General features: G+C 41.3%; 1 protein-coding gene across 6 annotated transcripts in view; it reads right to left on the reverse strand.

Moving 5' to 3' along the window:
• Positions 1-1,868: 1,868 nt before the first annotated feature.
• The window catches only part of PTPDC1 (protein tyrosine phosphatase domain containing 1), a 59,463-nt gene continuing 36,486 nt past the window's right edge, over positions 1,869-24,845 (reverse strand). For 2 of the 6 annotated variants that reach the window (XM_033123788.1, XM_033123789.1), the window contains 8 exons: positions 17,535-17,706; positions 15,393-15,473; positions 15,027-15,145; positions 14,069-14,206; positions 11,222-12,474; positions 8,144-8,329; positions 6,099-6,209; positions 1,869-3,807 (listed from right to left, as the gene is read on the reverse strand). In XM_033123788.1, coding sequence (XP_032979679.1) covers positions 3,688-3,807; positions 6,099-6,209; positions 8,144-8,329; positions 11,222-12,474; positions 14,069-14,206; positions 15,027-15,145; positions 15,393-15,473; positions 17,535-17,706 — 2,180 coding nt within the window. In that variant the 3' untranslated portion in view covers positions 1,869-3,687. The other 4 variants (XM_033123791.1, XM_033123786.1, XM_033123787.1 and 1 more) reach the window with 4 other exon arrangements.

Raw genomic sequence — 24,845 nt, forward strand, 5'->3', positions numbered from 1 at the left:
TGGTTCAACCTAATTCAATGTCTGAGTCATTTCGTTTGCATTTTTAAGAGGAGACAGAAAATGACAAAGGAATCCACTAAATGAAAACCAAGGAGTATTTGCAGACTCTAATAAAATGGTCATGTAAATAGAAACCTATTCCAAAAACTAATTTCTCCAAATACACAATCTTAAACCATCTTTTCAATTTAATCAAGAAAGCCAGGCGGCAAGGGCATAACAGCCTTCTGTTGTGATACAAATTGCAGTGCAGGTATGAAACCTTTATTTTCAGTGCAAAAGGGTTTATGATATTAGCCTTATTGTGACATTATTTTTAGTGACTGCATGTTTCATTGGCTGGCGTGGAACGAAGGTTCACCACAGCTCCACTAGTGAATGGCTCCATTGTGATGACTTGATAAATCAGTTTTATTGTCACTGTAGGGCTAATCAGAGAGCAGCTCATGCCTAAAAGCATAACTAAAAAATAATACACCACTGCCTAACAGGACTTGCTGATTTTTTTCTCCTGCTAGTTTATCTGTACACAATGTTCAAACATCTACCTACCATTGAAAAGAGCTCCTTGAGGTAAGGGCTAATCCCGGGCCACATTCACAAAAATAAAAAGCACCAAAGGGAATGTTGTTCATAACTTACTTGCACTGAAAATATATTAGTGCTTGTTAATTTGGAACAACAACAACAAAGATCCTATGAGTAAACTGTCACTTTTAATCAATCCCCAAAATTATTTGGGGATCTTCAAATATCGAGAACTTGGGTCATGCAGTGTGTCTTATAATACACTCTCCTTGGAATTTTTCCAGACATCTAGAGAATAGACTGAAACAGCACCCAAGTGTATGAGTAAGCAGTCTCCATTTAAGAGAAAATAGAGAAACTTTCTCTCTACTGAAGTATGACATAGAGCTATTTTCATGGAATCCAGAGTGCTGAAAGCGCGTACTTTCTCAGACAAACTGGGAAGCTGGCTGAAGATATGACTGTTGATCGCTACAGTACTTCTGAGTTACGCACATAGATGAAGCAATCTCTAAATCAGCAGCACTTTATCTCAAAGAGCATCAGCAAATGCTCTCAAATAGAAAAAATCCAGAAGTGGCAAGAAATCATGCACTTCCTAAGTGTGATGTGCTAGAGATCCTATGATAGTAACAGCCAGCTCAGCCTTCGGTAGAGGACCAAAAACGTGGGATTTTCCCTGTACTTATGGATACTAGGACGCTCTATAATGCCATCGTGGAGTCTAGCGCTAACAGGGCCTCAGGTCTCTGACGGGGTGCTCCATGCTGGGAAGTTCCACCTGGTGAGAAGCTCCACAGGCAGGCGGCTTCAGCGGGGGTGGGTGTGGGGAGAAACGTGGTTTAGTCAGTCAGACCAGGATGCCTTCTTTAGGCAAGTATGAATACTTCTCTCTCAGTCTGGTAAAAGAAGTAAGCAAGACAACACATGTGCTTGGCTGCGGCAGTAGGTTCTGCATGTGTGTGCTTTGGGCCCTTCCCCACTTCTGCTGAGCTGAAGTTTGCAACACTGTAACTTCTTCCAATAGGTAGATTTCTATCCTCTGGGCAACAAAGAACTCCTCATCCATTCAAATTTAGGAAGGCAGGAATCCTGTGGGCCTTGAGATTCTCTTTACCCATTCCTCTCAGAACTCTCCAACCCCGGTCCCCTGCACCTCAAACACCCATGGTCACTGTGAACCAACAGAGTATGGACTTTCTAGAGCTTGGCTAGCTGACTATTCAGCCTACAATTCAGTCTGCCCATCAGGATAATCTAATGACAAAACTGCATGTTTATCATCAGGACACGTATGACTCTCAAGCAAAAGAAGTACAAGATGAGGGTTATGGGTTGTTCTTTTCCCTTTTATTCAGATAAATACAACAATTGTATACAGCCTCATGAATTCTCCCACCATCTCTCCTTCTCAGGCTGACACACTCAGATTTTAGATATGCACTGTCACGGTCACATCATAGCTGTACAGAGTCTATCCTTTAATTTGAAATGGTCGTTTCAGATGCACAGGCCAATAACCACTCATCAAATGAACCATGGTGCCACTTGCCCATGTGAGACTGACTGAGATGAGGACAGATCTTTTTGGGTAAAAAACATTTTTACAACGTACCTTTGGATAAAATGTAATTGTTTTCTCCCCTACTTTCCCAGATCAGGCACTTGAAAATGAGAAATTTCAGGAATGGACAACTGAGTTCATTAAAATTCACTGAATTTGATTTCCTAAGAAAATTCAAACAGTGTAGGAGACAATGGCATTTAGTGTTTGCCATCAGAGTTAGTAAGACTAATAATGACTAAAATATTTTTCATGCGCTAGAGCTCGATTTGTAAATGCAAGAGTTGGAGAAATTTTATTTGTTGTATATTAGTCTTGCTTTCCCTGAAGTTCTGTCTTTAAGATTAAGTAGTAGCTTCTTTAGTTTGAAACTGGTTTGACTAATATTATCTTTATTGGGAAAACTCCAATCCTCTCTGTGGCTTGGCCTCAGGTACCCCACCTGTTTATTTAAATAATAGTTACAGTTTCAATTGCTGACTGCTAGTTTGGTTCTACAAGGAACTAGTTTAAGCGGCTACTTCTTATCTAAAGCCAGTAGGGTGAATGCAACGTAAGTGGGACCAAGACAGTTTAAAAATTTCACTTCTCGTAGTTAAAAAGCAGCCAAAGGTAGGGCGCTGAGGCACCTGGGTGTGTGGAATGGCAGGTGTGGGGTTTAGTCCAGTGCGCACTCTACCACACAGGCAGCATGGACGTGACTCCGGGAGCAGGGACTGCACCCAGACAGAGCAGCCTGCAGAGCCGACCCTCGAGACTGGCCTTTCTGTGGAGTTCCGCTTCAGAGCAGCTTCCCGCAGTGCCCGCCACTGATCCAATTTCCTCTGTAAAGATGCTACTTGGCACAGCAGCAGCCCAGGGGAGTGGGAATAAGGCTTGATACGTGAGAAGCGCTCCTGAGCAGAGGTTGCTGAGGTTGTCTAAAACCTGACAAAGGGCAAGTCTACCTTCTACAAGTTAAGAATCCTCACCACGTCACAGCCATTCCTTTAGTATAAAACTAAATCACTCTGAAAAATAACACACTTTGAAAAGCTTTGCCACATTTGTAAAAAAAGAAGAAAAATTTCAAACAATATTTTCAAAAATCCTTTAAAAATGTATCAATAGCCTTCTTAAGAAATATAAAAATGTTTAAGACATTTGGTGACTTCCTTGGGTCAGGTATCAGGGGAGGGATACACAGTGAGGTTTTACTATTAATATTATCTATTTGGTAAAAATTTTAGAAAGAGTTCCGTCAACAAGATAATTGTTTTCGAAAGAAGAGTTACAATGTTTTCCAAAATGCAAAAAGAATAGGATGTAAACACCACATACTTAAAATATTAGTATAACAATATTAATTCACTTAAATAAATAAAAGAAAGTGGCACCAACTTCATGGCAATTTCAACAGAAAAATGTAGCTCAATGATATTTTAAAATAAATAATTGCTCCAAATAGGAACAGTCATTCTTAGCACAAACCAAGAGCATCTGAAATAAAGTGCTACGAGACAAAGCAGCTCCACACTTTAACTTGTTCACCTCGGAACAGGAATGCTGCCTGGATCTTCAGGTCTGAAATATTCACCGTGAGGGGAAAGTCAGCTTCACTCAACACTAGGCTTAGGGCTGTCTTTTGTCATTTTTCTTTTTTCTTCCAGCGTGTGTTTAAATATTTTCTTCAGGGTGTTGTAAACTACTGGTCCATTTTCAGAATCAAAATTAACCTGATGACAAAGAAAATTTATATTCAGGACACTGTGAGAAGAATTTTAACCAGTCTATTCTGGGAGGAAAAAAATGGGGTAGAGAAAAAAATTAACATTGTAAACAAAATTATATACCATTTAAAAAGTAAACACAACACACTTCGTACATTAATTTTAACTTGGAAGAATTGCCAATATATTAGAATTGCCAATCACATCAATATCAAATTTATCAATGAAAACCCAAAGAATTAAATCCAGTGCCTGCATACGTCGTATACTCATATACTATCAGGAACAAATCAACAGTTAGTGTGAAGTGAGTTTTGAATCCAGAGATGGATCACTGATGATAGAAGGGAAAGGTTTTCTTATGAAAACAATACGCACCGTTGTCAGTGTTGCATTGGGCGACCTGAATGGGCGCCTGGCTCTTTACCTGCCGGCCATGCAGCTCAGGTCATACCTGATTTCTCTGTAAAAAGGAAGTCATAATGCCCATATCCTTAGGGCTTCTGTGGGCATTAAATATGAGCGTCTGACACGTATGGCACATATACTCATAAAAACCTACGCAGCAGCTTCCTTTGCACTTGGTAGGAAGGCACCATGTACATGTGTGGACTGTTTGCCCAACTCCACCGTACTGCAGGGTTAGGAGTGATGCAGGATGGAAAACCTGAGAAATAACCAGGCTTCCACCACCCCACCACAGAAATGTGTGGCTCCTTAGAACAGGATCAGATCACTTGGCCAGTGACCCCCTCCTCCTGAAGGGGAGAGAGGGAAGGCTGTACCCTCGTGAAGGACTGGGAAGGGTCTGGAATTTCACCCTGCTCGCACACTACCAAGTCCGTTCTCCAGGGTGGGGACATCAGCAGGACACACAAGACTGCTGGGTCAGAGACAAACAACTTTGTAACTCAAACAATATATCACACAGGGTCCCTTGCCCTCCACATCACACGGAGGTGACTTGGAGGGCACAGGTGGAGGCTGCACAGGCAGAGCGTTTGCATCATAGCTGAGGAGCCCCATGGATGATGCGGTGGCTGCAGCAAGCCTGCTAAGCTCTGGCCTGAAGGGGAGACATGATTTTCACAACACGGCACCAGACACCACACATACTTCCTTGAAGAACCTGGGAAAAGAGCTGTCACAGCCTCTGCTTATAAGATTGTGCACAAGGGGAGAGAGCCAAGATGTGTCTCCTAACATTTTTATAGTTAGGTTTGGAACAACAGGTATGTTTAACTATTCATTAGCATCCCCCTAAAAGGCCAAAAGAAGTTGTAAAGAATTCCTATTGTTTTCAGAGGGACCAATATTAAGGATTTTTTTCCCATTAAATCAGAAATTAATTTTTATCTTAACCATTATATTGTCTATCGTATTTTCAAAAACATATTACTAACATTAATAACATTTTCAGTTGTTTACTTTGTTAAACACCAAATCACAACCCTCCCCACACAGCAGGTAGCTTTCCAGGTCTATGAAAATGTAATAAAATATAGATGTAAAGGATCACGTGACTGGGATTTGACCTACTGACTCTGGAAACTTAGTGCCATAAAGCCCCGGATGAGGAACAAGCCTGCCAGGAGGACCTCACTTTGGAAAGAGTGGAAGGGGGAGGAGACTGGCGGCTGAGTGCAAATAACTGCTATCATCATGAGTGCTTACCACAGACACAGACATGGAAAGCTGGGTGCTTTGGTTAGTGACATTTTTGTATCGTAAGTGAGAGGTACCAACAAATTAGCTGAATGGGTGAGGGGAACCTTTTCTTTTGGTAGGAATCTGGCTTCTTTCCTCCACCACGAAATATTGCTGCAAGCCAAAAAGATGTACAGAAAAAGGACACTTTTTTATTCTCTTTGCTTAGGATTTGCCAACCAGGACACACTACCGAATCGTCAGTGCTGGATATTGAATTCTCAGCAGATGATTTCTTGCTTAGCCCCAAGGTAGAACTGGCTCAACAAGAAGATTCTCCGATTCCTACCAGGCACATCATTTAAAACTACTTTCTCAACACCTAATTGTTTCTCTCTATACAAAGCTCTTTGTTCCAATGTTTTCCTTCAAAAAACCCACAGTTCAGCTTTTTTCTAACATCCCTGTTAGGAAACTGATATTTTTTTGGCCCAAAGTCTGCAACTACTTTTTAAGAAATGTCAAACACATTTCCATTAAGAGGAAGCATAGCTAAAAGTTCTATTTTAGAGGACGCTGATGACCTCTGGGTTCTGGTTTACAAGGATGACGCTGCTCAGGGTCTGTGGGGAAGGAGGTACGCCACCCACCTTAGTGAACGCTTTAATGGCGTGGGCAAGGGCGGCGTCCTCCACATGCACGGGAATCGTCCACAGGCTTGCTATGCAGTGCAACACGCAAAGAACAGTCTGGTGCTGGCCCTGTTTTCGCAGAAGTCAAAATAACACAAGTTGTCTGAAAAATGCCTCAAGAAATAAACTCAAAGCAGCTGCACAGCCAGGAACTGACTGGTTGCAACCAAGTACTCATACTACACTGTCCAATACTACACTGTCTGCCAAGGGCTCTACCAATGTTTACTGTTACATGTTTGAAAAGCTTTCAGGAGATAAAATCAAAGCTGGTCAGGTATTACATGAAGAGCAATTTCAAATGAATTGTTTTCCTGGCAGTGAACTGAAGGGCTGATCCACTCTATGGTTTCTGGACACATCGTTTCAGTTTAGCTGGTGTGTGCTGACATGCCACAACGACATGGACCTGCCTGCCTGCCCACGGCAGAGGCTACGGAGCCGGAGGCGGAAGAAGACACAGCGCAGCCCTCCAGGAGCATGCGGCATTTAAGGGAGAAGGTCCCTGACCAACGTGTCCCGACTTGGTTCCTGGGGGCTGCCGGCCTTAGAGACACAAAGGAGTGTCTCTAAGTGTCCAGTTCCCACCACTGGACAGTGTGCACCAGTACACATCACCCTGAGGGCCGCCGACTTCTGCCCGGATACCTTCTCTGAGGGCAAAGCCTGAAATACAGAAACACCTGCAAACACAAATGATCATAACAGTGATGCCTACACAAGTAAAAACCCTGAAATAATGTCAGTGCCCTACACATGGGGTTGGTGTGAATGATATGGAACAGCACGATGTGACAGAATGTGCACCAGCTTTGTGCCAGAGCCATCGGAGTCTGAACCCTGCTCTGACACAGGCTGCATATCTTGGGCAAGTTACTTCACCTCCCCTTTTCAGGAAAGCAGGGCCTCTACCTCTCCAGCGATGGAGATGGAACAAAGGTGAAACCAAATACGTCCTAGCAAGGGGCTGGCCCGCCACTACCCACCAAGGGTAACTGCCTCCCCTATGCCCTCCCCAGATTCATCTCTAATTTAACCGCTGAGAACACAGCCTAAGAGAAAGACTCCCGATACAGGAAAAATCTTGTCTTTAAAGATGTGTCTCACACAATTATGCGTGTCTGCGTATCTGTGTGTGCACTAGTAATAGTAGAAGATGAGGAAATGAGGAGATATTTACACTGCAGCATAGTAGGTAACAAGGCTGATTATGAGATAACTGTTTCCTAAAACAAAAGCAAAGCCTATTTTTAAATGAAAATTTAGTATCTTTATATGGTCAAAAATATTAAATTGTATAAAAGGAACTGCAATGAGAAGTAAATCTCCCTCCCTCTCTTCCTAGATCTGTTGTCTCCTTCATTGCTAAGGCAACAACCATTATTATCAGTTTCTTGTTTATTTATTATTATTTTATTATTCTTGTCTATATTCTTCTGTATTTTATACATATACAAATTATATACATAAATATGTGACACAAACCCTTTCAAAGAAATACAAATGAGTGCGTATTCCAACCTACCTCACCGTGCTTCACATTATATGCTCATGGTAAGTAGAAACAAATACTTGAAAGTGAAAAAGTGGTTATGATACCCACCACCCCAAATTAGAGCATTACCTACCCATTAAGTTAATATTTATGAAAAACTTATACTAAACATGAAATAATACCTATGTTATAATATAATTTTGAACGAAAATGAAGCACAAACTTGTACATGAATTGAATTTTACCAAATTAACATATGCAGTGATAAGACTGAAAGACTTGAAAATATTCAAAGTGGCTTTCCTGGGATTATGGGTAGATCTCCCTTTTTATTTTTGTATCTTTTAAATGTTTATACTGGGTATGAATTTCTTACTTTATCTTGGAAAAACTTAAATTAGACCCAGAAATGGGATTCTACATAAATGCCCTTTTTTATGATGGATTTTTTTTTAGTATGTGCAACTTATACAGTTAACTTCACCAACTGGTCCGACCGCTACTTTACCTTCTCTAATAAAAACAGCGCTTCTGCAGCATCCGCGCGTCTGTCAACCAACATGGCCACATCCTCTTGGGTGATCACAGGCTCCTTCAGCTGTTCCACCCAAGACCACATCAAACTGCACAGGATGAAAGGATCCTTTTCACCACATATTCTTTCCCAAGCTCCATCTTGGGAATTTAGTTCTTTCTAAAAAGACAGGAAGAAAGAGAGAGAGGAGGAAGAAATGGGGAGAGGGAGGCAGGTACCATTTGACATTTGATGACTGTTAGGCTGCCCAGGAGGGTGAATGTCTCCGGCTCTGGTATGGGCCAGGCCCCTCCCAACACACCACTTCCTGGAGGCGCACTGGGCTGAGATATTGAACTTCTCCAAGCCTCAGTTTCCCTCTATGAAGTGCATCTCTGCCCCATAAGTGTTGGGCTGACTAACTGAGGTCTGTTAAAGTTTTCAGTGCAAAGAACTGCTTAGTTAATCTAAGTTTTCCACTTCACTCAGAAACCACAGAAACATTTCAGGAAGGAGCCTTCCTTTTCAGGGTCATGGTGAACATAACAGAAATATTTGCTGCGATGAAGTAGAATGGCAGATGAAAAGGTATAAATAAGAGAATATTTGCAAATTAATCTGGGATAGGGAAAAGCTTCCAACTGAAATTTCAAAGTGCCTCCCTCCACACACACCCCCCAAATGCTTAATAGTTACAAATGGGGTATAAGGTCTTCAAATTCCTTTTTAAGAATACTATGTAGAATTTAACAAATAATGAGCCTGCATCCATCTAATAGGATGAAAATCAAGTCTTGCCAAAAATCCGAATGCCTGGAGATAATTTAGGCAGCAGATTTAACAATTTTACCTCACAGAGAACAGGGGAAAAGTGAAATAAGAATTTTAATTTCTGAAAGGAAATTTCAGATTTATGTTTTGGTAAATAAAATGTTTGCAATAGTAATAAGCATAATAATAATTACTACCATTCATTCATTCACCCATTTAGTATTTGTAGAACACTTACAATATGACAGGAACTATAATACATGACTTATCTCTGATTGCACAGTAACCCATCAGGGAGGCCCCGCTAAGGACAGATGTACTAGGGCTCAGGGAAGATGAAATAACTTGTCCAGGAGCCCAAAGCGAAAAAGGGGCAAAACAGGCACTCCCATCCAGGTCTGCTCCAGCCCGGGCCATGACGTTTCTGCCATGCCACCAGGGTCCTCCAGCACTGGCTTTCTCTTTATTAGCTCATAAATAAGCCAATACTTTGAGAAGACAAGATGGTCAGAAACAACACAACTCAAAAGCCCTCTCAGTAAATGACCATTATGTCATGATATTTTCTGAAATCTTCAGTGGAGTTAGAAAGACGTAAGGATGATGGAAAGTATTAAACACGCGATATGTATCCTGGCTCTGCTGCATTTGGATCTCATGCAAGTCACCCTTAGAGCATGAAACCCTTAGTTTCCCCATCTGTGATAATTAATGAGGACTGTACAGATTAACAAAGAACCTATAAGTAGTATCATCTGCCTCCCAGAATTGCTGTGAAAATCACATGAGATAAAAGATGCGAAAGGACCTACTATATGCATAGGCGGCATTATGCTATTTAAATCGTGTTCATTTTACTATTTCTAGGATTCAGCAGATTGGTTTTATTACTGAAAGGCTCATAATAAAATCAAGAAAGGAAAAAGAGGCAAACCTATCCAAAGGAAAGGGTTCACCTCTAGAAAATGCTTTCGTGTATGATACATGTTGAAACAATCTGGCCCATGCCATTTATTGCACTGAGCAGTGCAGGTACAAGTGGGGCTGACCCGTGAGGGGCCACGAACTGTTCCCCATGACACCAAAGGCCTGCTGCTAGTCACCAAGGCACACAGTGATGCAGACGAAAGGCCTGCCGATGAGTGGAAGGCTTTTCCGTTACGAGTAGGAAATAAAGAACACCTTCATGTTGAAAAACACAAAACATCTAATGGTTCATTAAGCAAAACAATTCTGATGGACAAAGTGTGTGTGGAAGTGCTCTCTTCTCGTCACACAGTGGTCAGCTGGTGCAAGGCTCCATGTCTATTCTCCCGCCTCTGCATCTGGAAGATTCAGGCCCTCCTGAAAAGTGTGCACGCCCTACCTAATTAATGGCAGGATACAGAGAGCAGCTACACGAATAACTTGTGGTAGTTTATGGGCTAACAAGTCAGGATTTCACTAAGCCAGGCCCCCCTGGGTCAGTCCCACATTTGGGCAGTTTACCTGTTTCTGATAACTAAGTTTGTAAGGCCTGCCTTTTCGCTACATCAGCTGCCCATTCAGGGCAGAGTGTGACCAATTTAAGACTGTCCTTCTAGTAAAAATACAACACAAAAAGGGGTTAAAATTTAAAATTTCACATTGTAATTTAAGTAAAAACCAAGAAATGGACCCCAAAGACCTAATCTCAGGAACCAACAGTCCACAGGTAGTGTGGCCATTCCCAGTTGCTCTCTGGATCTCACAGTTGCCTCACCGGGGCAGGACTGGGCAGTCCACGTGAGGGAATGCTGAGCAGACAGCACCTGTCATGCTTCCTCCAGACCTCACTCAACACTAGTGCGGATGAGCTTAGCAAAAGAATTTGCTCTGATTTCATTTATGTCTCTCAGTCAGTGGTTCCCAAAATGTGGCTCCCTGCCAGGCCTCAGGTTGGCTTAGAGATCCTTCATGTTTGTTCACAGCTGTCTGCCATGGCCTGTCCATCTGTCCATCAGTCTGTCTCACAAACCCAGCACGAAAGAAGGAAGCTACAGACATCAACCATATCCACGCCTTGCTCTCACTCACGTACCCTGCCAAGTGCTAAGTGCTTTCTTTCACAGGAGGCTGAAACAAGCCCACCCAAAAGCCCCACGTCTGTCGATTCTATGACACTGGGCTCTTGCTACAGTTGAGAAACCTGAAGTTCAAAAGTTAAGTATTATACCAACATGTCTCCAGATTCCTGTGACAATGAATCTGGGAAAAGGTATGATGCTTTTGCTCTGACATACGTATTACCCAAGCATATATAATTAAGTGAAATGCAAATACCTGCCACATTTCTACCTTCCTTTTCACTTCCTCCTTTTCTGCAAACTCATTTAGGTTTGCCAGGGCTTTGGCTGCCAGTATTCTCCTTTCTTCAACACTCAGTTCAGACTGCACAGTGGTGTGTGGAGTGACGGCAGGCTCATCTTTGCTGGCCTGGGTTTCTGGTCCAACAGAGGACTGTGCTTTGGGGCTGGAGGCACAGCCCACAGGGCTGCAGCACATCTCAGTGTCCTCCACATCACAACGCGGGCTGCAACCACCAGGAGCTTCACACTGACACTGGGTCCCTTGCTGGGGAGAACGGTGTGGCTCCTTAGGGAGATTTGCAAAGTTGGGTGTAACTGGTTCCCCAGGTTTGTATGAACCTGAAACACCAGAAGAGAAGGTTCTACTCCGCTGTACTTCCTTTGAAACAGTCTTCCTATGGAAAATTGGTGACCTATCATCTTTGAGTCCTTCTAGGCCTCCAAATTTAGCCTGATTCCAGAAAGAAAATGTATTGCAGACCAGCGTTGCCTTATTGAAATCTAGCTGTGGAGTCTGCGGGGCATCACAGCGGCTTACAGGCGTCTGCAGCCTGGGGCACGAGGGGACCTGAGCAGGCACCGTCCACGGAGTCCCTGACTGTTCCAGAAGCGACTCGGCCCTCTGTAAATCTGAGTCGCTGTAGCTGAGCTGCCTTTTCAGGCGAGTCAGGGGATGAAGGCACTCGACATTCCGCCTCTTCCAAAGAGGGTCAAACTCCTGCTCATTGGAAACAATCACATCCTGATTCTCAAAGTCTGCCACCACTGCAGTGGGGGTGACAGAGTCCAATGCATCACTGTCGTGCCTCAGGAACTCTCTATCTAGCTGCATCGTGACCACCTCAGAAACGGTCTTTTCAATTTCGGCAGAGAGGCCAGGCACTTTTGCCACTTCTTGCATCGCCACAGGCCTGTTCTCAGCTAAGTCCAGCAGCAATTTGCACACGAGGTGGATAATTTTTGGCACGTGTTTCAGAAGTCGCGCCTCGTAACCATGAAGCAGATGCCGCTGGCGAATCAGATACTGCGCTAACGTGACCGCATGTGCTTTGGGGTCACAGCAAGAGAATATGTTTCGAAGAGGAATCAGAAACTGAGTAAATTCCCTCACACACAATAGCTGTCCTCGAGTTTGAATGGAATTGGGTCTCTTTGCCCGAACAAAGATAATGGCTTGGTCAGCAGTCATTCTTGTTGCAAAAACTAAGTAACAAGCTATTAAAACACCTAACAGTGAAGAAGAGAAAAATGGATGAGAAAAGCTTATATATATATATATATATATATATATATATATATATATATATATATATATATTTTTTTTTTTTATCACTCTTTGATGATTTAAATTTGGTATGTCTTAGGAACCATATAAATACAGAAACATTTTAAGGACAATTATAACTTTGTAACATTTTACAAAGCTGTTTATCTAGTTACTTGTCTATATAGCGCCCCTCACCTTGACAGAGAACACTAGGTCCCCTGTACGCAGGGGCGAGCACAGGAACTGTCTGAGTGTAAGTGTAGACTAAGCAGAGATGACTGAGTAAGTGTGGAGTGAGGAGGAATGAGCTGAGTAAATGTGGAGTGAGAAGGCGATAACGGTAATAACAGCATAAAGAGGGATGTCCTGACCTGTTTATCCTCCTTATGCCCCACTCCAACATGGAAGAAATAAAATCCTGTTTGTATTTCCCAAACAGTTTTTGAAAATTTTCATCCAATGGATCCATACACTGCACTTGGAACTTCTCACTTCTGCCATTGCCATCAACTGTTGGCACATTCCTGCCTGGTACTCTACCAATCTGGGCATTTTTCAATTTGGGAATTATTTACATTCACAGTTTATTATTTTTTTCCTGACAATTCTTCTTGCACAGTTGCCTCTATACTAATATGTTTTTCTCCATACCATGATATAATTCTATATTGCTATGAGCACTTAATATTAAGGAAAAGATCCTTAACAGTGTAAAAATAATTTTTTCTTGTTAATTAATTTCAAATTAAAATGAATCACAAAAAGGCAATAATTACTCAATTAGTTCAATTTACTATCAAAAAGCAAAAGGCAATCAAAAGACATCTGTGTGATTCACCAAAGTTGTGAATCTCGTTACACATGAATATCAGAATCTCTAAAAACTGCATGTTCTCCGAGTATGTGGTAGATAGGGTCCAACGAATCTCTTTCACTAGGACAGGGCAGGTCTTTAGTGAAAGCATGAAATATCTGCAGACCTACTGCATGGAATCCTCAGGAACAGTGGAATTTTGGCTGTACCATATGAGCTGATGATACTGAATAGAACTGAGTCCCCACCTTGATGAAGCTCCTGAGCAGGTGGGAGACCCCGTGGCAGCTACACTGTGGACACAGTCAAGCTCAGATGTTAGGTTTGACCAGATGACAATGAAGATTCCAACCTAATGGTTTTATTTCTGCCCCAATATAAGCACTGCACTAAAATTCTGCTGGCTTTTTAAGTAAAATCAGTGATTTTTATATAGAATTCTAGGTACAAATAGACTCTTCTTCACAAACAAAATCCTGACAACCATGGATTTAAATCATGGCCCTGCTGCTTACTAGATGAGCAAATTACTTAACTTCCTTCAAAACTCACATTGTTGCTAAAGACTTTAGAAGACAGCAAGCATAAAACGCTTAGGACATAGTAGGGGAAACAATGCTTTCTATTTTCGTTATTATTTTGGTTAAGGAAAATTACATAAGACATTGCATATTAAGAAATATTATTCCTTATATGTTTAAATATGCTACGAGACAATAAAACTACCTCCTAGAATTTACCTGTTCGACCAAGCCCTGCGTGACAATGGATAGCTACTTTTCCTTCTTGTAAGGCAAATGTCATCACCTTAACCATATCTAAGATGGTGGTAAGGGACGCTACACCATAATCCTTCCATCCGAAATTGTAGAAATAAACTGGGCAATGAAAAAGAGAACAAGAAAAAAACATCAACACACAGGAAAAATACTTGCAAAGTTATTTGAAGACAGTGAGTGAATTAATGAAGAACAGAAAGCTGTAAGGCACGCAGATCTCACTGGATGTGTAGGCCTAGAATAATGGGCTTTTTAACATTTCCAGTAAGTTTATTGTTAACAATTCTCACAAAGCACATTCCGCATTACTTAAGAAACTCAACCAGAAAGAATTATGGAAAAGCAGGATTACAAATTAATAGTCAATAATCTATGCCCCAAAACCTCTGCTATGCAAGGAAATCATACAGTCTTGCTTAAGCATAAAAATGTGTCTAAATGACTGGTAAGTGGCATAAAATGGTACATACAGATTTTTCCACCTAGTGGGAAAAAAAAGAGCTAGACACAATGTGATCTTGGGCAAATCAAAACTCGTTAAGCCTGTGTGGCCTCATGTATGGAGCAGAAACAACAACTACATTACTTGAGTGCTTTAAGGATGAAATGAGATGATAGGTCTGGTATACTGTCAATGTTAATTACTGCAGGCACAAATCAAATGTTATCATTATTTCCACAGGGTCTCATCCCAAGATCCCTCTCACAGGTAAAGAAAGCCTACACTTTCAACAGCAATACCACAGAAGAATGGTAGCATTCTTTAAAGCCAAAGTTAGCTCATCTTCATGTTTTAGGAGGCCTCCTACTACACAGCAAGTGTTTACTTCCATCACCTTTTTAACCTAAGGGCTAAGCAAACAAAAGTCTCTGAGTGCTGTCCTCAGTAACTCATGGAGAGGAGGGTGGAAGGACTTACTGCCAGCCTCCATGAAAGCTTCAGGAAGGTATGTGAAACCACTTTCTTGTTCCAGAGGGTTCCCACAGCTGGCATGCTCACCGGGCCGCTGCAGGTTGATGACTGTTTTTAAGCCATGGCTTAAAGGGGGGAAAAAAATTAGTCATATTGGGAGCTAGCATTAAAAAAAAAACAAACAAAAAAAAAAACGGTAACCACTTTTGGTATGAATAAACATTATTAATTATTCTCAAAACCTTAATTTCTTATTTGAAATAAGCTCTACGCCTATTGTTAAAATGAAAACATTTTTCCATTGAAGTCAAAAGCAATGGAAGGGAAAACATGAGCTGGTTTATTAAAGCATGTGAACGACGTGGCATTTACCTCTGGAACTGCTCGATGATGCTGTACTTCTCGAGGAGCTCAGTGGATGGGCGAGCCATGGCCAGGATGTTATCTGTGACCCTGCAGATGGAAGGGTCTGATTAGATGCACAAAACCTAGGACATTCCAGCTCTAAGGACTGAGAGAGCACGATATCAAGCCCCTACTTTTTCTATGATTTCAACAACTCTGTAACATAAGAATCTCCTTATACAAATCAGGCTTTGATTTTGCATTATGATTAGGGCTCTAAGAAATCCTAGCTGATTAAATCCCTGGAAAAAATTCCAGGGCAAATTCCAGTATTTATGAACCGCTACAAAGCATTTTCAAGGACTCCCATGAGATTGTAGTGGACACAATGGAGAAACCTCAGTTGGCAGCAAAGGTGACAGTCTGTGATAGAGATCCAAAGGTTATTAACCAAATGAGGAGGGCCGATTGGTAGCCATCTGCAGCTCAGCTACCTATGCATTAAATAGGGAGAATAACACCTGCCTCACAGGGTTAGTGTGAGAATTCAATACGACATGAATATAAAGTGTGTAGCAAAAATCCTCACACATGGTTATGAATAAATGCTCAGTTACTGCAATTTAGCAAAAATAAGAGCTTTGGAGTCAGTTGAGCCTGGATTCAAATGCTGCCTTTTCTACTTTCTAGCTGTGTGGCATATTACTTCGTTTGTCTGGACCTCAATTCCTTCATCAATAAAATAACATTACCAATGCCCACTTCACAAGAGTTTATGAAGATGAGATAATAACTGAAAAGGTCTAGCACAGTGCCTGGCCTGTGGACAAATGAATGTTTACTGAGTTTGTGAATGGACAGAGGCCCAACAAATGGCTGTCCCACATTAGGACTCTGGCTTCACTCCATTCTGGTCGAATTTCTCATCAGTATTCTGGTAAAAGACACATCAGGCAGTCTATCGGACGTTGTGGGTCACACGAACCTGAGAGGAGTAACAGTGACATTAAATGAACAGAGCAGGATCCAAAAAGATACTCCTCCCCCTGGAGTAATGCCTGAAATTCAACAAGGTCCCCTAAAGGTTTGGGACAATCCCCAATTTAATAGTACTTAGTATGAGATGAGGAGAGATGTAACATGAAAGCAGCAGAGATGAAAAAGACTCAGATGGTTTAGTTAGCTATAAATCAAAAATATTACTGTGGCCTTAAGCTACATACATTATTAGCAATGTACTTGTCTGACCACACCTTAGGAATCATATTTGCTTTTTTACAACATTCTTTAAGAAAGACAGTGATGGATTAGAATATGATCTGTGGAGAACAGTGACAGTGGACCCCTGATTATATCACTACTCATGTGCCCAGCATATCCAATATGAAAAAGTACAGGTTGCAAGTTAGAAAAGCTGATTGACAAATATCTAATTTGTAAATGGATTCTTGCTGTATAAAATGATTCACCATTAGAATTCTTTAAACAGTGAATTCTTCTAAGTATGTTTCAAATGGGATTTGGTTTGATTAGCAGAACTTTTCAGATATCACTACATTAAAAAAGATATATTTGACAGTTTACTATTAATGAAAAGCAGTATGATTCAATAATGAATGCACTTACACACCATAAATAATGCAAGCATCTTATATTGTCCACTGAACCGACAATTGTACCACTCCTACTGAGGCAGACTGGAAGTATATTTGTGTGAAAATGGGTCCTTTCATACAGAATATGGGAACAAAATAAAAAATAGGCAACACTTACATGTATGAAACTGAAAACTACATATATACCTCAGAATTTCCTCAAATTTATAGCTCCACATTTTTATTATTTCTAGCAATTTCTGAAATTTAAGAGCACAAGTTACCATTTCTTTAAGATATTTACATACATCATTTCATTTAATTAAGAAAAGACGCGATGGGGTTGGTTTTATTATTTCCATTTCCCACATGAGAAAATGGAGGTTCAGAGCACCTGTGTGAGTGGGCCACGGCTCGTCAGGTGGCCAGGCCAGACACGGAAGGTGAGGTCGTGACTTCAAACCCCATTGTCCCTCTCCTGTAGCCCGCTGTGTCCCGGCACCACGTACATCTTCACTCCCTTGTCCTATCTAGCTGCAGGGGAGAGCTACCAAAGCCCGGCAGAGTTACTCACCAGGACGAGTAGACCCCCTTAATGGCCTGCTCCTGCTCACTCCAGCGGGCTGGATTTTCATACTTGCACGCTCTGCCCCCACACGCCATGGAGCAGGCCATATGTCCAGGAATGACATGCCGCAAACGCTCTCCAACTTTTGTATATTTTGCTGTTGGACGTCCTGTATTTCCTAGAACATATAATAAAGGGAAGATTCAAAATTCCATTCTGCATATGGAACAGTGACCTGAGAAACAGCTTGCATTTTATCTCAGGATTGCAGATGAGGAGCCAGTGCTAACTCCTCTTCATTTTGCCATGATTAAAACCATTTTCCCTGCATGTAAGTGCATTATCTCTTAACATGGAAAAGACTTTCATACACAACCTCCACATGTCATACTGGTCACAAAGAGGAAGAACAGCAAAAGCAGATCTTTTATAAGGAAATGAGGTTTGTTCAAAAACTATATTTTCAATGAACAAGCACAAAACATTCAATCATTTTATCTCCTATTACATATCTACCAAAACTCTTAGTGTAACAGACAGTAAAAAGTATAATGAAGAATTGTCAAAATTTAAAAAGGTATAAACACAGCACAGCCTCTTCACATCCCTTAAATTTAAACTCAAAGGTATGGCAATCTTTAAGAAGAAAAGGAGCTTTACTTTTTCTCTCGGGGCAAGGTGGGTTTCTCTTGGCACAGCTGACAGAGGACACCGCCACCATCACCTGGAAAGAGGATGAGGAGAGCATCTTGGTGGCAGAGCCACACTGCCCAGGCGGCAGCCGCAGGATGGGGTCTGAGGCCGAGTGCCGACGGCCCTGGAAGAAGTTGCTGAGGAAGGGCACGGCCAAAAGCCTCCGGGGTGGGTCCTGCATGGTGCTGGGCTCCCAGGAGGAGAGCTGGGCGAGGAGATGGCAGCGCCAGCTTGCTCTGTGATGAAGTTGCACTGCGATGTGAGCATCACTCTACATGATCTAACAGCATTCAGGATAGGCTGATTTGTTTCCAAAGCAACGCACAAAGACACTACTGATTCCCACTCAGAACTGTACAAGCAAAGTCCCACATGGACTGCATTGGACAGATTGTTCAAATGTGCGGAGGAATAACATGTATTTTAAATAAATTATTCCTAAATTGCAACTACTCTATTTTGTTTCTCAAACACATTTAAAAGTTCTGACTACTCGAAGAATTACATCTAAAATACAATAATGGATTTAGAAAAATGTCTTTATGATGCAAACACTGCCTTTTACATGCATGTTAAAAGGTTTAAATTCTTTTATTCTTTTCTTATCTATTCTCTAAACGTGTTGAAAAAAATTCTCTTTCTACTCCTCTGTGGAACAGGGTGGACAGAAAGTTAATCGTAATGAAGTGGGACCTGCTGGATACCTTACAACGCTATTGAAACATCATTCCATTTTTCAAAAACATAATCTTTGTTTTCTTGATAGAACTATTAAATTCTTGGACAGAACAAATAAAGCTATCTGTAGAGCTGATATGTTAATCAAAAGATATTTGCTTTTACATTTTTATTTTCAGAATGTGAAAACCCAATTCTTGGTTATGCCTTTACTGGATCGTTACAGTAGCCAGGCCTCTCAAAAACACAATTGAGTGCCTTTTGTTGGTGACTCAGGGAAAAGAAGCTAGATAATGTCTTGCCAGAGGCATATAAAAAACCCCTAAGTATCACTTTTTTCTTTTTCTTAAGGAATTTTATGAGGGGGAGGTTGTAACTTGAGGATAAAGGATATAAAGAAAACAGAAATTCTAACAACCACCGATTGTCCGCCTCCTCCCTGGTTCATGTCAGGCTGCACCACCCCCACCCCCGTCTCTCTGTCTGTCTCTGTCTCTATGTCTCTATCTCCAAATGGTATTTCAGCCTGTGCAGACGGAAACAATCTACTGCGATAGATACTTAATATAGACACTTAATGCTTTAAGCAAACACCTTTTAAAATGCACCCCCTACCTCCCAATAGGATGAACTTTGTCAAGTAAGGCAATTTGGTGTCAGAATCCCGACTCAGTGTAGGACCATGCCCCTGTTATTTTGTATGTAACAATAGACAATAATTTAAAAAATGTATCTAATCCAGAAAGCACAGCTTTCAGAGCTTTAAGGGAGAAGAAATAGTAGGTGCAGCGTGGAAAGCAAGTTGGAAACTTGGCAGAAGGCCCTAAGAGCTCAATAAGCATCTGCATCTGGGGAACAGGAGTCAGAGCCAGCTTCTGAGCAAATCTCCATGCTGAGGTTAACACTGCCCTGCAGAGACAGGGCTGAAAGCCCAGGACTAGGACTAGGGACCCACTGGGACAGTGACTGAGTGAGGGAGCAAAGCATGGGTGCGAGACAGTACAGGGGCGGACAGATGGCACCTGGAGGATGGGCTGGAGACAGTCCCAGTACCTCCCACCTAAATGAGCAGTAGAGACACAATGAAGCTGGTTAACATGGGAGCCCATGAGGAGAAGGTGCGTGAGAAAATGAGCAGGCAAGTCCATCTAAGACACAAGCCATGTGAGATGGCAGCTAGGAGGTGTCGGCCAGTACGTGCGAGATGCCTGTGGTCTGCCACTCTAAGGACATTTACAGAGGAGAGTCCAAGTGACTACGCTCTCAACCAACGTTCTGAGAAGGAAAACAAATGTGATTAGGGTGAGACTTGCTAATGATAAATTGTTCAGACTCTTAGAAATAACATTTTAATTATTTAAATTACCAATAGGAAAAAATAAAAGCCTTATCTTTAAACAGGCAGCATGACTATTTTGGTTTCTATTTCATATTTTACACAGAATGGAAATTTTTAAGAGTACTTTTATGAAGGACCATGCTTTCAATAGACACTTGAAAGTAGGGTTTCCAGGCGGAATTCCCGCCCGTTCTCAGGAATTTTTTTCGCTTTCCCGTTCCCGAACCCTGAGAAAAGTTGGTCGGGAAAAGCGGCAGGTGGTTGGTAGTATCGGCTGTCACTGTGTGGAAACAACTCATTGTGGGGAACAGACGACAGTTTATATCTCGGGATTCGGGAAAGGGAAAGTAAAAAAAATTCCTGAGAACGGGCGGGAAGTCCCGCCTGGAAATCCTACTTGAAAAGTACAGAGCCGTTTTCCCTGGTGGCCAAGAGAGCTTCTGTAGAAGCTCATTGTCCTAAGCTGCGTTTACCTCTCTGCTCTCCTTTCCTCCTTCCTGCACCATTATTTATTTGTAAGCCACCAGAACTAACACTACTGTGGTTTTCCCACTTACCTGCTAACAACCGATCAATTTTTTTTCCTCCTCTGACAACATATTTTTTATTTTTCTAAGTACATAAGAAAAAAATGTCAGTTTCCTATATTCCATGAATATAAAATCATAGGGGACCCTGACAATACTGTTCTTACCCAGTTCACTTCCAAGTATACTGTTTTAAAAAAAAGTCCGGCTCTAAGAACCAGTAGGAAAACAATACAAAGGATAATCCCCGGAAGCAGTCCTATACTCCCCCAGGCTGCTGCAATCTGCAGTACACAAACGGCCCCTCTCCCAGCATGACGAACACTTCCCACTCCATTCTCCACTCAATGCCTTTGCGGTCACTGGCCTGTTTGCAGGTGGGCAATCACACTCACCCACGTTTTTACTCAGACCCATCTAGAGTGATATTTAAGGAACCAAAAGACATACTGGTCACTGCAAATATGAAATTATCTACACTTGTGATAAGCACAAGAAACAACAAAGAAACCCACTTAAAGGTTCCCGTGGGCCCTTGGCCTTTCCTCTTTAATGTCTACACATCGGTGGTTAAAGCACTACAGAGCCCAAGCAGATGTGGAACCCAAGAATTGGTAATTTCCTGTTATACTCAAGCTCTCACAAAGGGCTAAGAACTCCTACTTAAACATTCAGGCAACAATAGGCCTAAGGATGCAGTGGGAGCACAGATCCATCCAGTCTCAGTCCTAAATCAATACAGGCGTCACATCCAGGAACCAGGCTGTAACACCGACTTCCCAGCCTCTCACTGTCCACTTTTTGTGACAGGAGGCTCACTGCTCACAAGGCAACTATTCAACTGCTGGACAGATCAAGAGATTTTTCTAATGTTGAGCCAAAATCCATTTCTCTGTAAACACTGGTTTTAGTTCATCCCTCCAAAAAAAAAAAAATAATAATAAGCAGCACCTATTTGACTTGCGAGGTTTTCAAATATCTGAAGACAGAACTTCTCCAAGACTTCCCAAACCCTGTTTAGGCTAACTCTTAATTTTTCAAACATCACTAGTATACATCATTGTTTCCAGACCCTTAACTATGATTCCCCTTCTTTTAAGGGCCCTTCCTCCGCCTTCACAGCTAAACTCCTAAAAAAGCTGACTGCATCTGTCATTTCCATTTACCATCTGTCTCATCCTCAACCTCTATTTAACTCTGGTGTCTGCCTTCACTGTCCACTGGAAAGTGCTCTTGCTAAGGTTTCCGATGGTCTGTTTCAAGGTGAACTGTCTTATTTGGCTGCATAGCAGTATGCAACACAATTGAATAACTTAGCTTTAATTTTAAAAACTTTTTGGAGAGGATTTTATTTTATTTTTTATTTTGAAGCAATCTCAAACTTACAGAAAAGTTGTAACACAAAGAATATTTTCCCTTGAACCATTTGAGAATACATGGCAAGCAGCTGCCCCATAACTCCTGTGCACGAAAAAGGGGCCACATACAAACCCTGACAATCTCAGAGGAGGCCAGCACAGCAGGCCCTACAAACTCAGACACCGAAGTTAACCACACAGGATGGTCTGAACATATAAATTCCTAACTGAAAGCAGGACATGGCCGGTAGTCATGTCCTTGGCCTGTAGTGTCCTTGACAAAGGTCAATCTTTACCTTAAGTGAGGCTGTCTATCGTCTTTTTGCATCTAAGATAACATATCCTTGGAATGTCAGAGTAATCCCTTTTTCTGGATCCCCCAGGGGGCACAACCCACCGCACCAGAGCACTAGACTACAGAACCCCTCATTGTTATCCTGTTTCCGAATACCATCTCTATGTGCTATAAATGTTCATTGTTAACTATTCTGTACCCACCAATATAAAAGAAGTATGTGTCTCTCCATTTTATTTTTTATTCAATCCCAGAGATTTCCCTGCTTTGCTTTCTACCACCCACTAATGTACCGCAAATGGATTTCATGTAACCCTCCTCATGTCTCCTCCTTTGATTGTAATGTATAAAATAAGCTGTGAAACTGCCATTTTCTGGAGCATTTTCTTAACACATTGAGTTTTTGCTGCCCGGCAATTGTCGTCAGATTGGCTCAAATAAACTTCTCTACAGGTTTGGGCGCTTCTTACATCAACACTCCAAATAACTTACTTGGTGTGTATTTCCCATAAACAAAGATGTTCTCTACAATTCTGCCAAATCAGAAAATTATGATTGATACATTACTATTGCCCTTTATCCCACAGACCTCACTCAAGCTTCACCAGTTATCTCAATGTTCCTATGACTGCTAGGTGCCCGTCCCATGGATCTACCTCACCCTGTCAGGCCTACAGCACTTCAGCCCGACCCACTCTCTGGTGCAGACGCCTACTTTTCATTACCTTGCCCAGTGGCTTCTGGACTGAATTGTTCAAGAAGGGAAGGGAAAAGAAGAGGAAGAGAAAGCATACTTCTTTTTTTGTTAACTATAGTTAAATACACATAACACAAAATTTACCATTTAACCATTTTTAAGTGTACAGTTCTGTTGCATTAAGTATATTTACACTGTTGTGCAACCATCACCACCATCCATCTCCAGAATATCTTCTCAAACTAAAACTCTGTCCCCATTAAACACTAACTCCCCATTTCTCCATCGCCCAGCCGCTGGCAACCACCATTTTACTTTCTGTCTCTATGAATTTGACTAGTACCTTGTGTAAGTGGAATCATATAATCATTTTTGTCTTTTTGAGACTCACTTAGCATAATACCTTCCAGGTTCATCCATGTGGTAGCAAGTGTCAAAATTTCTTTCCTTTCTCAGGCTAATACCTCATTACATGTACGTGCTACATTTTGTTTATCCACTCATCTAGTCATGGGCAGTCAGGTTGTTTCTAACTTTTGGTACTGTGAATGCTGTAATAACTATGGGTATACAAATATCTACTTGAGTTACTGTTTTCAATTCTTTTGGTATATACCCAGAAGTGGAATTGCTGTCATATGGTAATTCTAGTTTTAATTTTTTGAGGAACTGCCACGCTGTTTTCCATAGTGGTTGTACCATTTACACACCAGCAATATGCTAGGGTTCAAATTTCTCCATATCATCACTGACACGTTTTTGTTTTCATGATAGCTGCCATCCTAAGGGATATACCATCCTAATGGTATCTCACTGTGGTTTTGGTTTGCATTTCCTTAGTCATTAATGTCGAGCATCTTTTCATCTGCTTATGGATATTTGCATATTTTTTTAGGGAAATGTCTATTAAAGTCATTTTTTCCATTTTTGCATAGGGCTATCTGGTTTTAATTGTTGAGTTTTAGGAGTTCTATATGTATTCTGGATATTAGTCCCTTATTAGATACACGATTTGCAGATAGTTTATTCCACTGTGCAGGGGGACCTTTCATTTTTTTGATAGTATCTTTCAGTGTACAAAAGTTTGAAATTTTGATGAACTCCAACTTATCTATTTTTTCTTTTGTTACTTGTGCTTTTGGTGTCATATCCAAGAAATCACTGCCATATCCAATGTCATGAAGCTTTCCCCCTATGTTTTCTTCTTAGAGTTTTATACTTTTAGCTCTTATGTTTAGGTTTTTGTCCTATTTTAAGTTAATTTTTATGTATGGCAGAAGTTAAGGGTCAGACATCATTCTACTGCACGTGCATACCCAGTTTTCCCACCACCAATTGACGAAAAGATTGTCTTTTCCCCTATTGAATAGTTTTGGCACCACTGATGAAAATCATTTGACCACATAGGTAAGGGTTTTTTCCTGGGATCTCTATTCTATCCCATTGGTTTATACATCTGTCTTTATACCAGTACCACAATGTTTTGATTATTGCAACTTTGTAGTAACTTTTAAAATAAAGAAGCAAATCCTCCAACTTTGTTCTTCTTTTTTAAGACTATTTTGGCTACCTGGGGGTCCTTCTAGATTCTATGTGCACTTGGGGGTGGATTATTCTTATTTCTGCAAAAAACGTTACCGGGATTTTGAATGGGATTACACTGAATCTGTAGATCCTGTTGGGTTTTACTGACATCTTAACAATATGAAGACTTCCAGTCCATAAGCAGA

The sequence above is a fragment of the Rhinolophus ferrumequinum genome, chromosome 12 (assembly GCF_004115265.2).
Source record: "Rhinolophus ferrumequinum isolate MPI-CBG mRhiFer1 chromosome 12, mRhiFer1_v1.p, whole genome shotgun sequence".
Classification (NCBI taxonomy): domain Eukaryota; kingdom Metazoa; phylum Chordata; class Mammalia; order Chiroptera; family Rhinolophidae; genus Rhinolophus; species Rhinolophus ferrumequinum.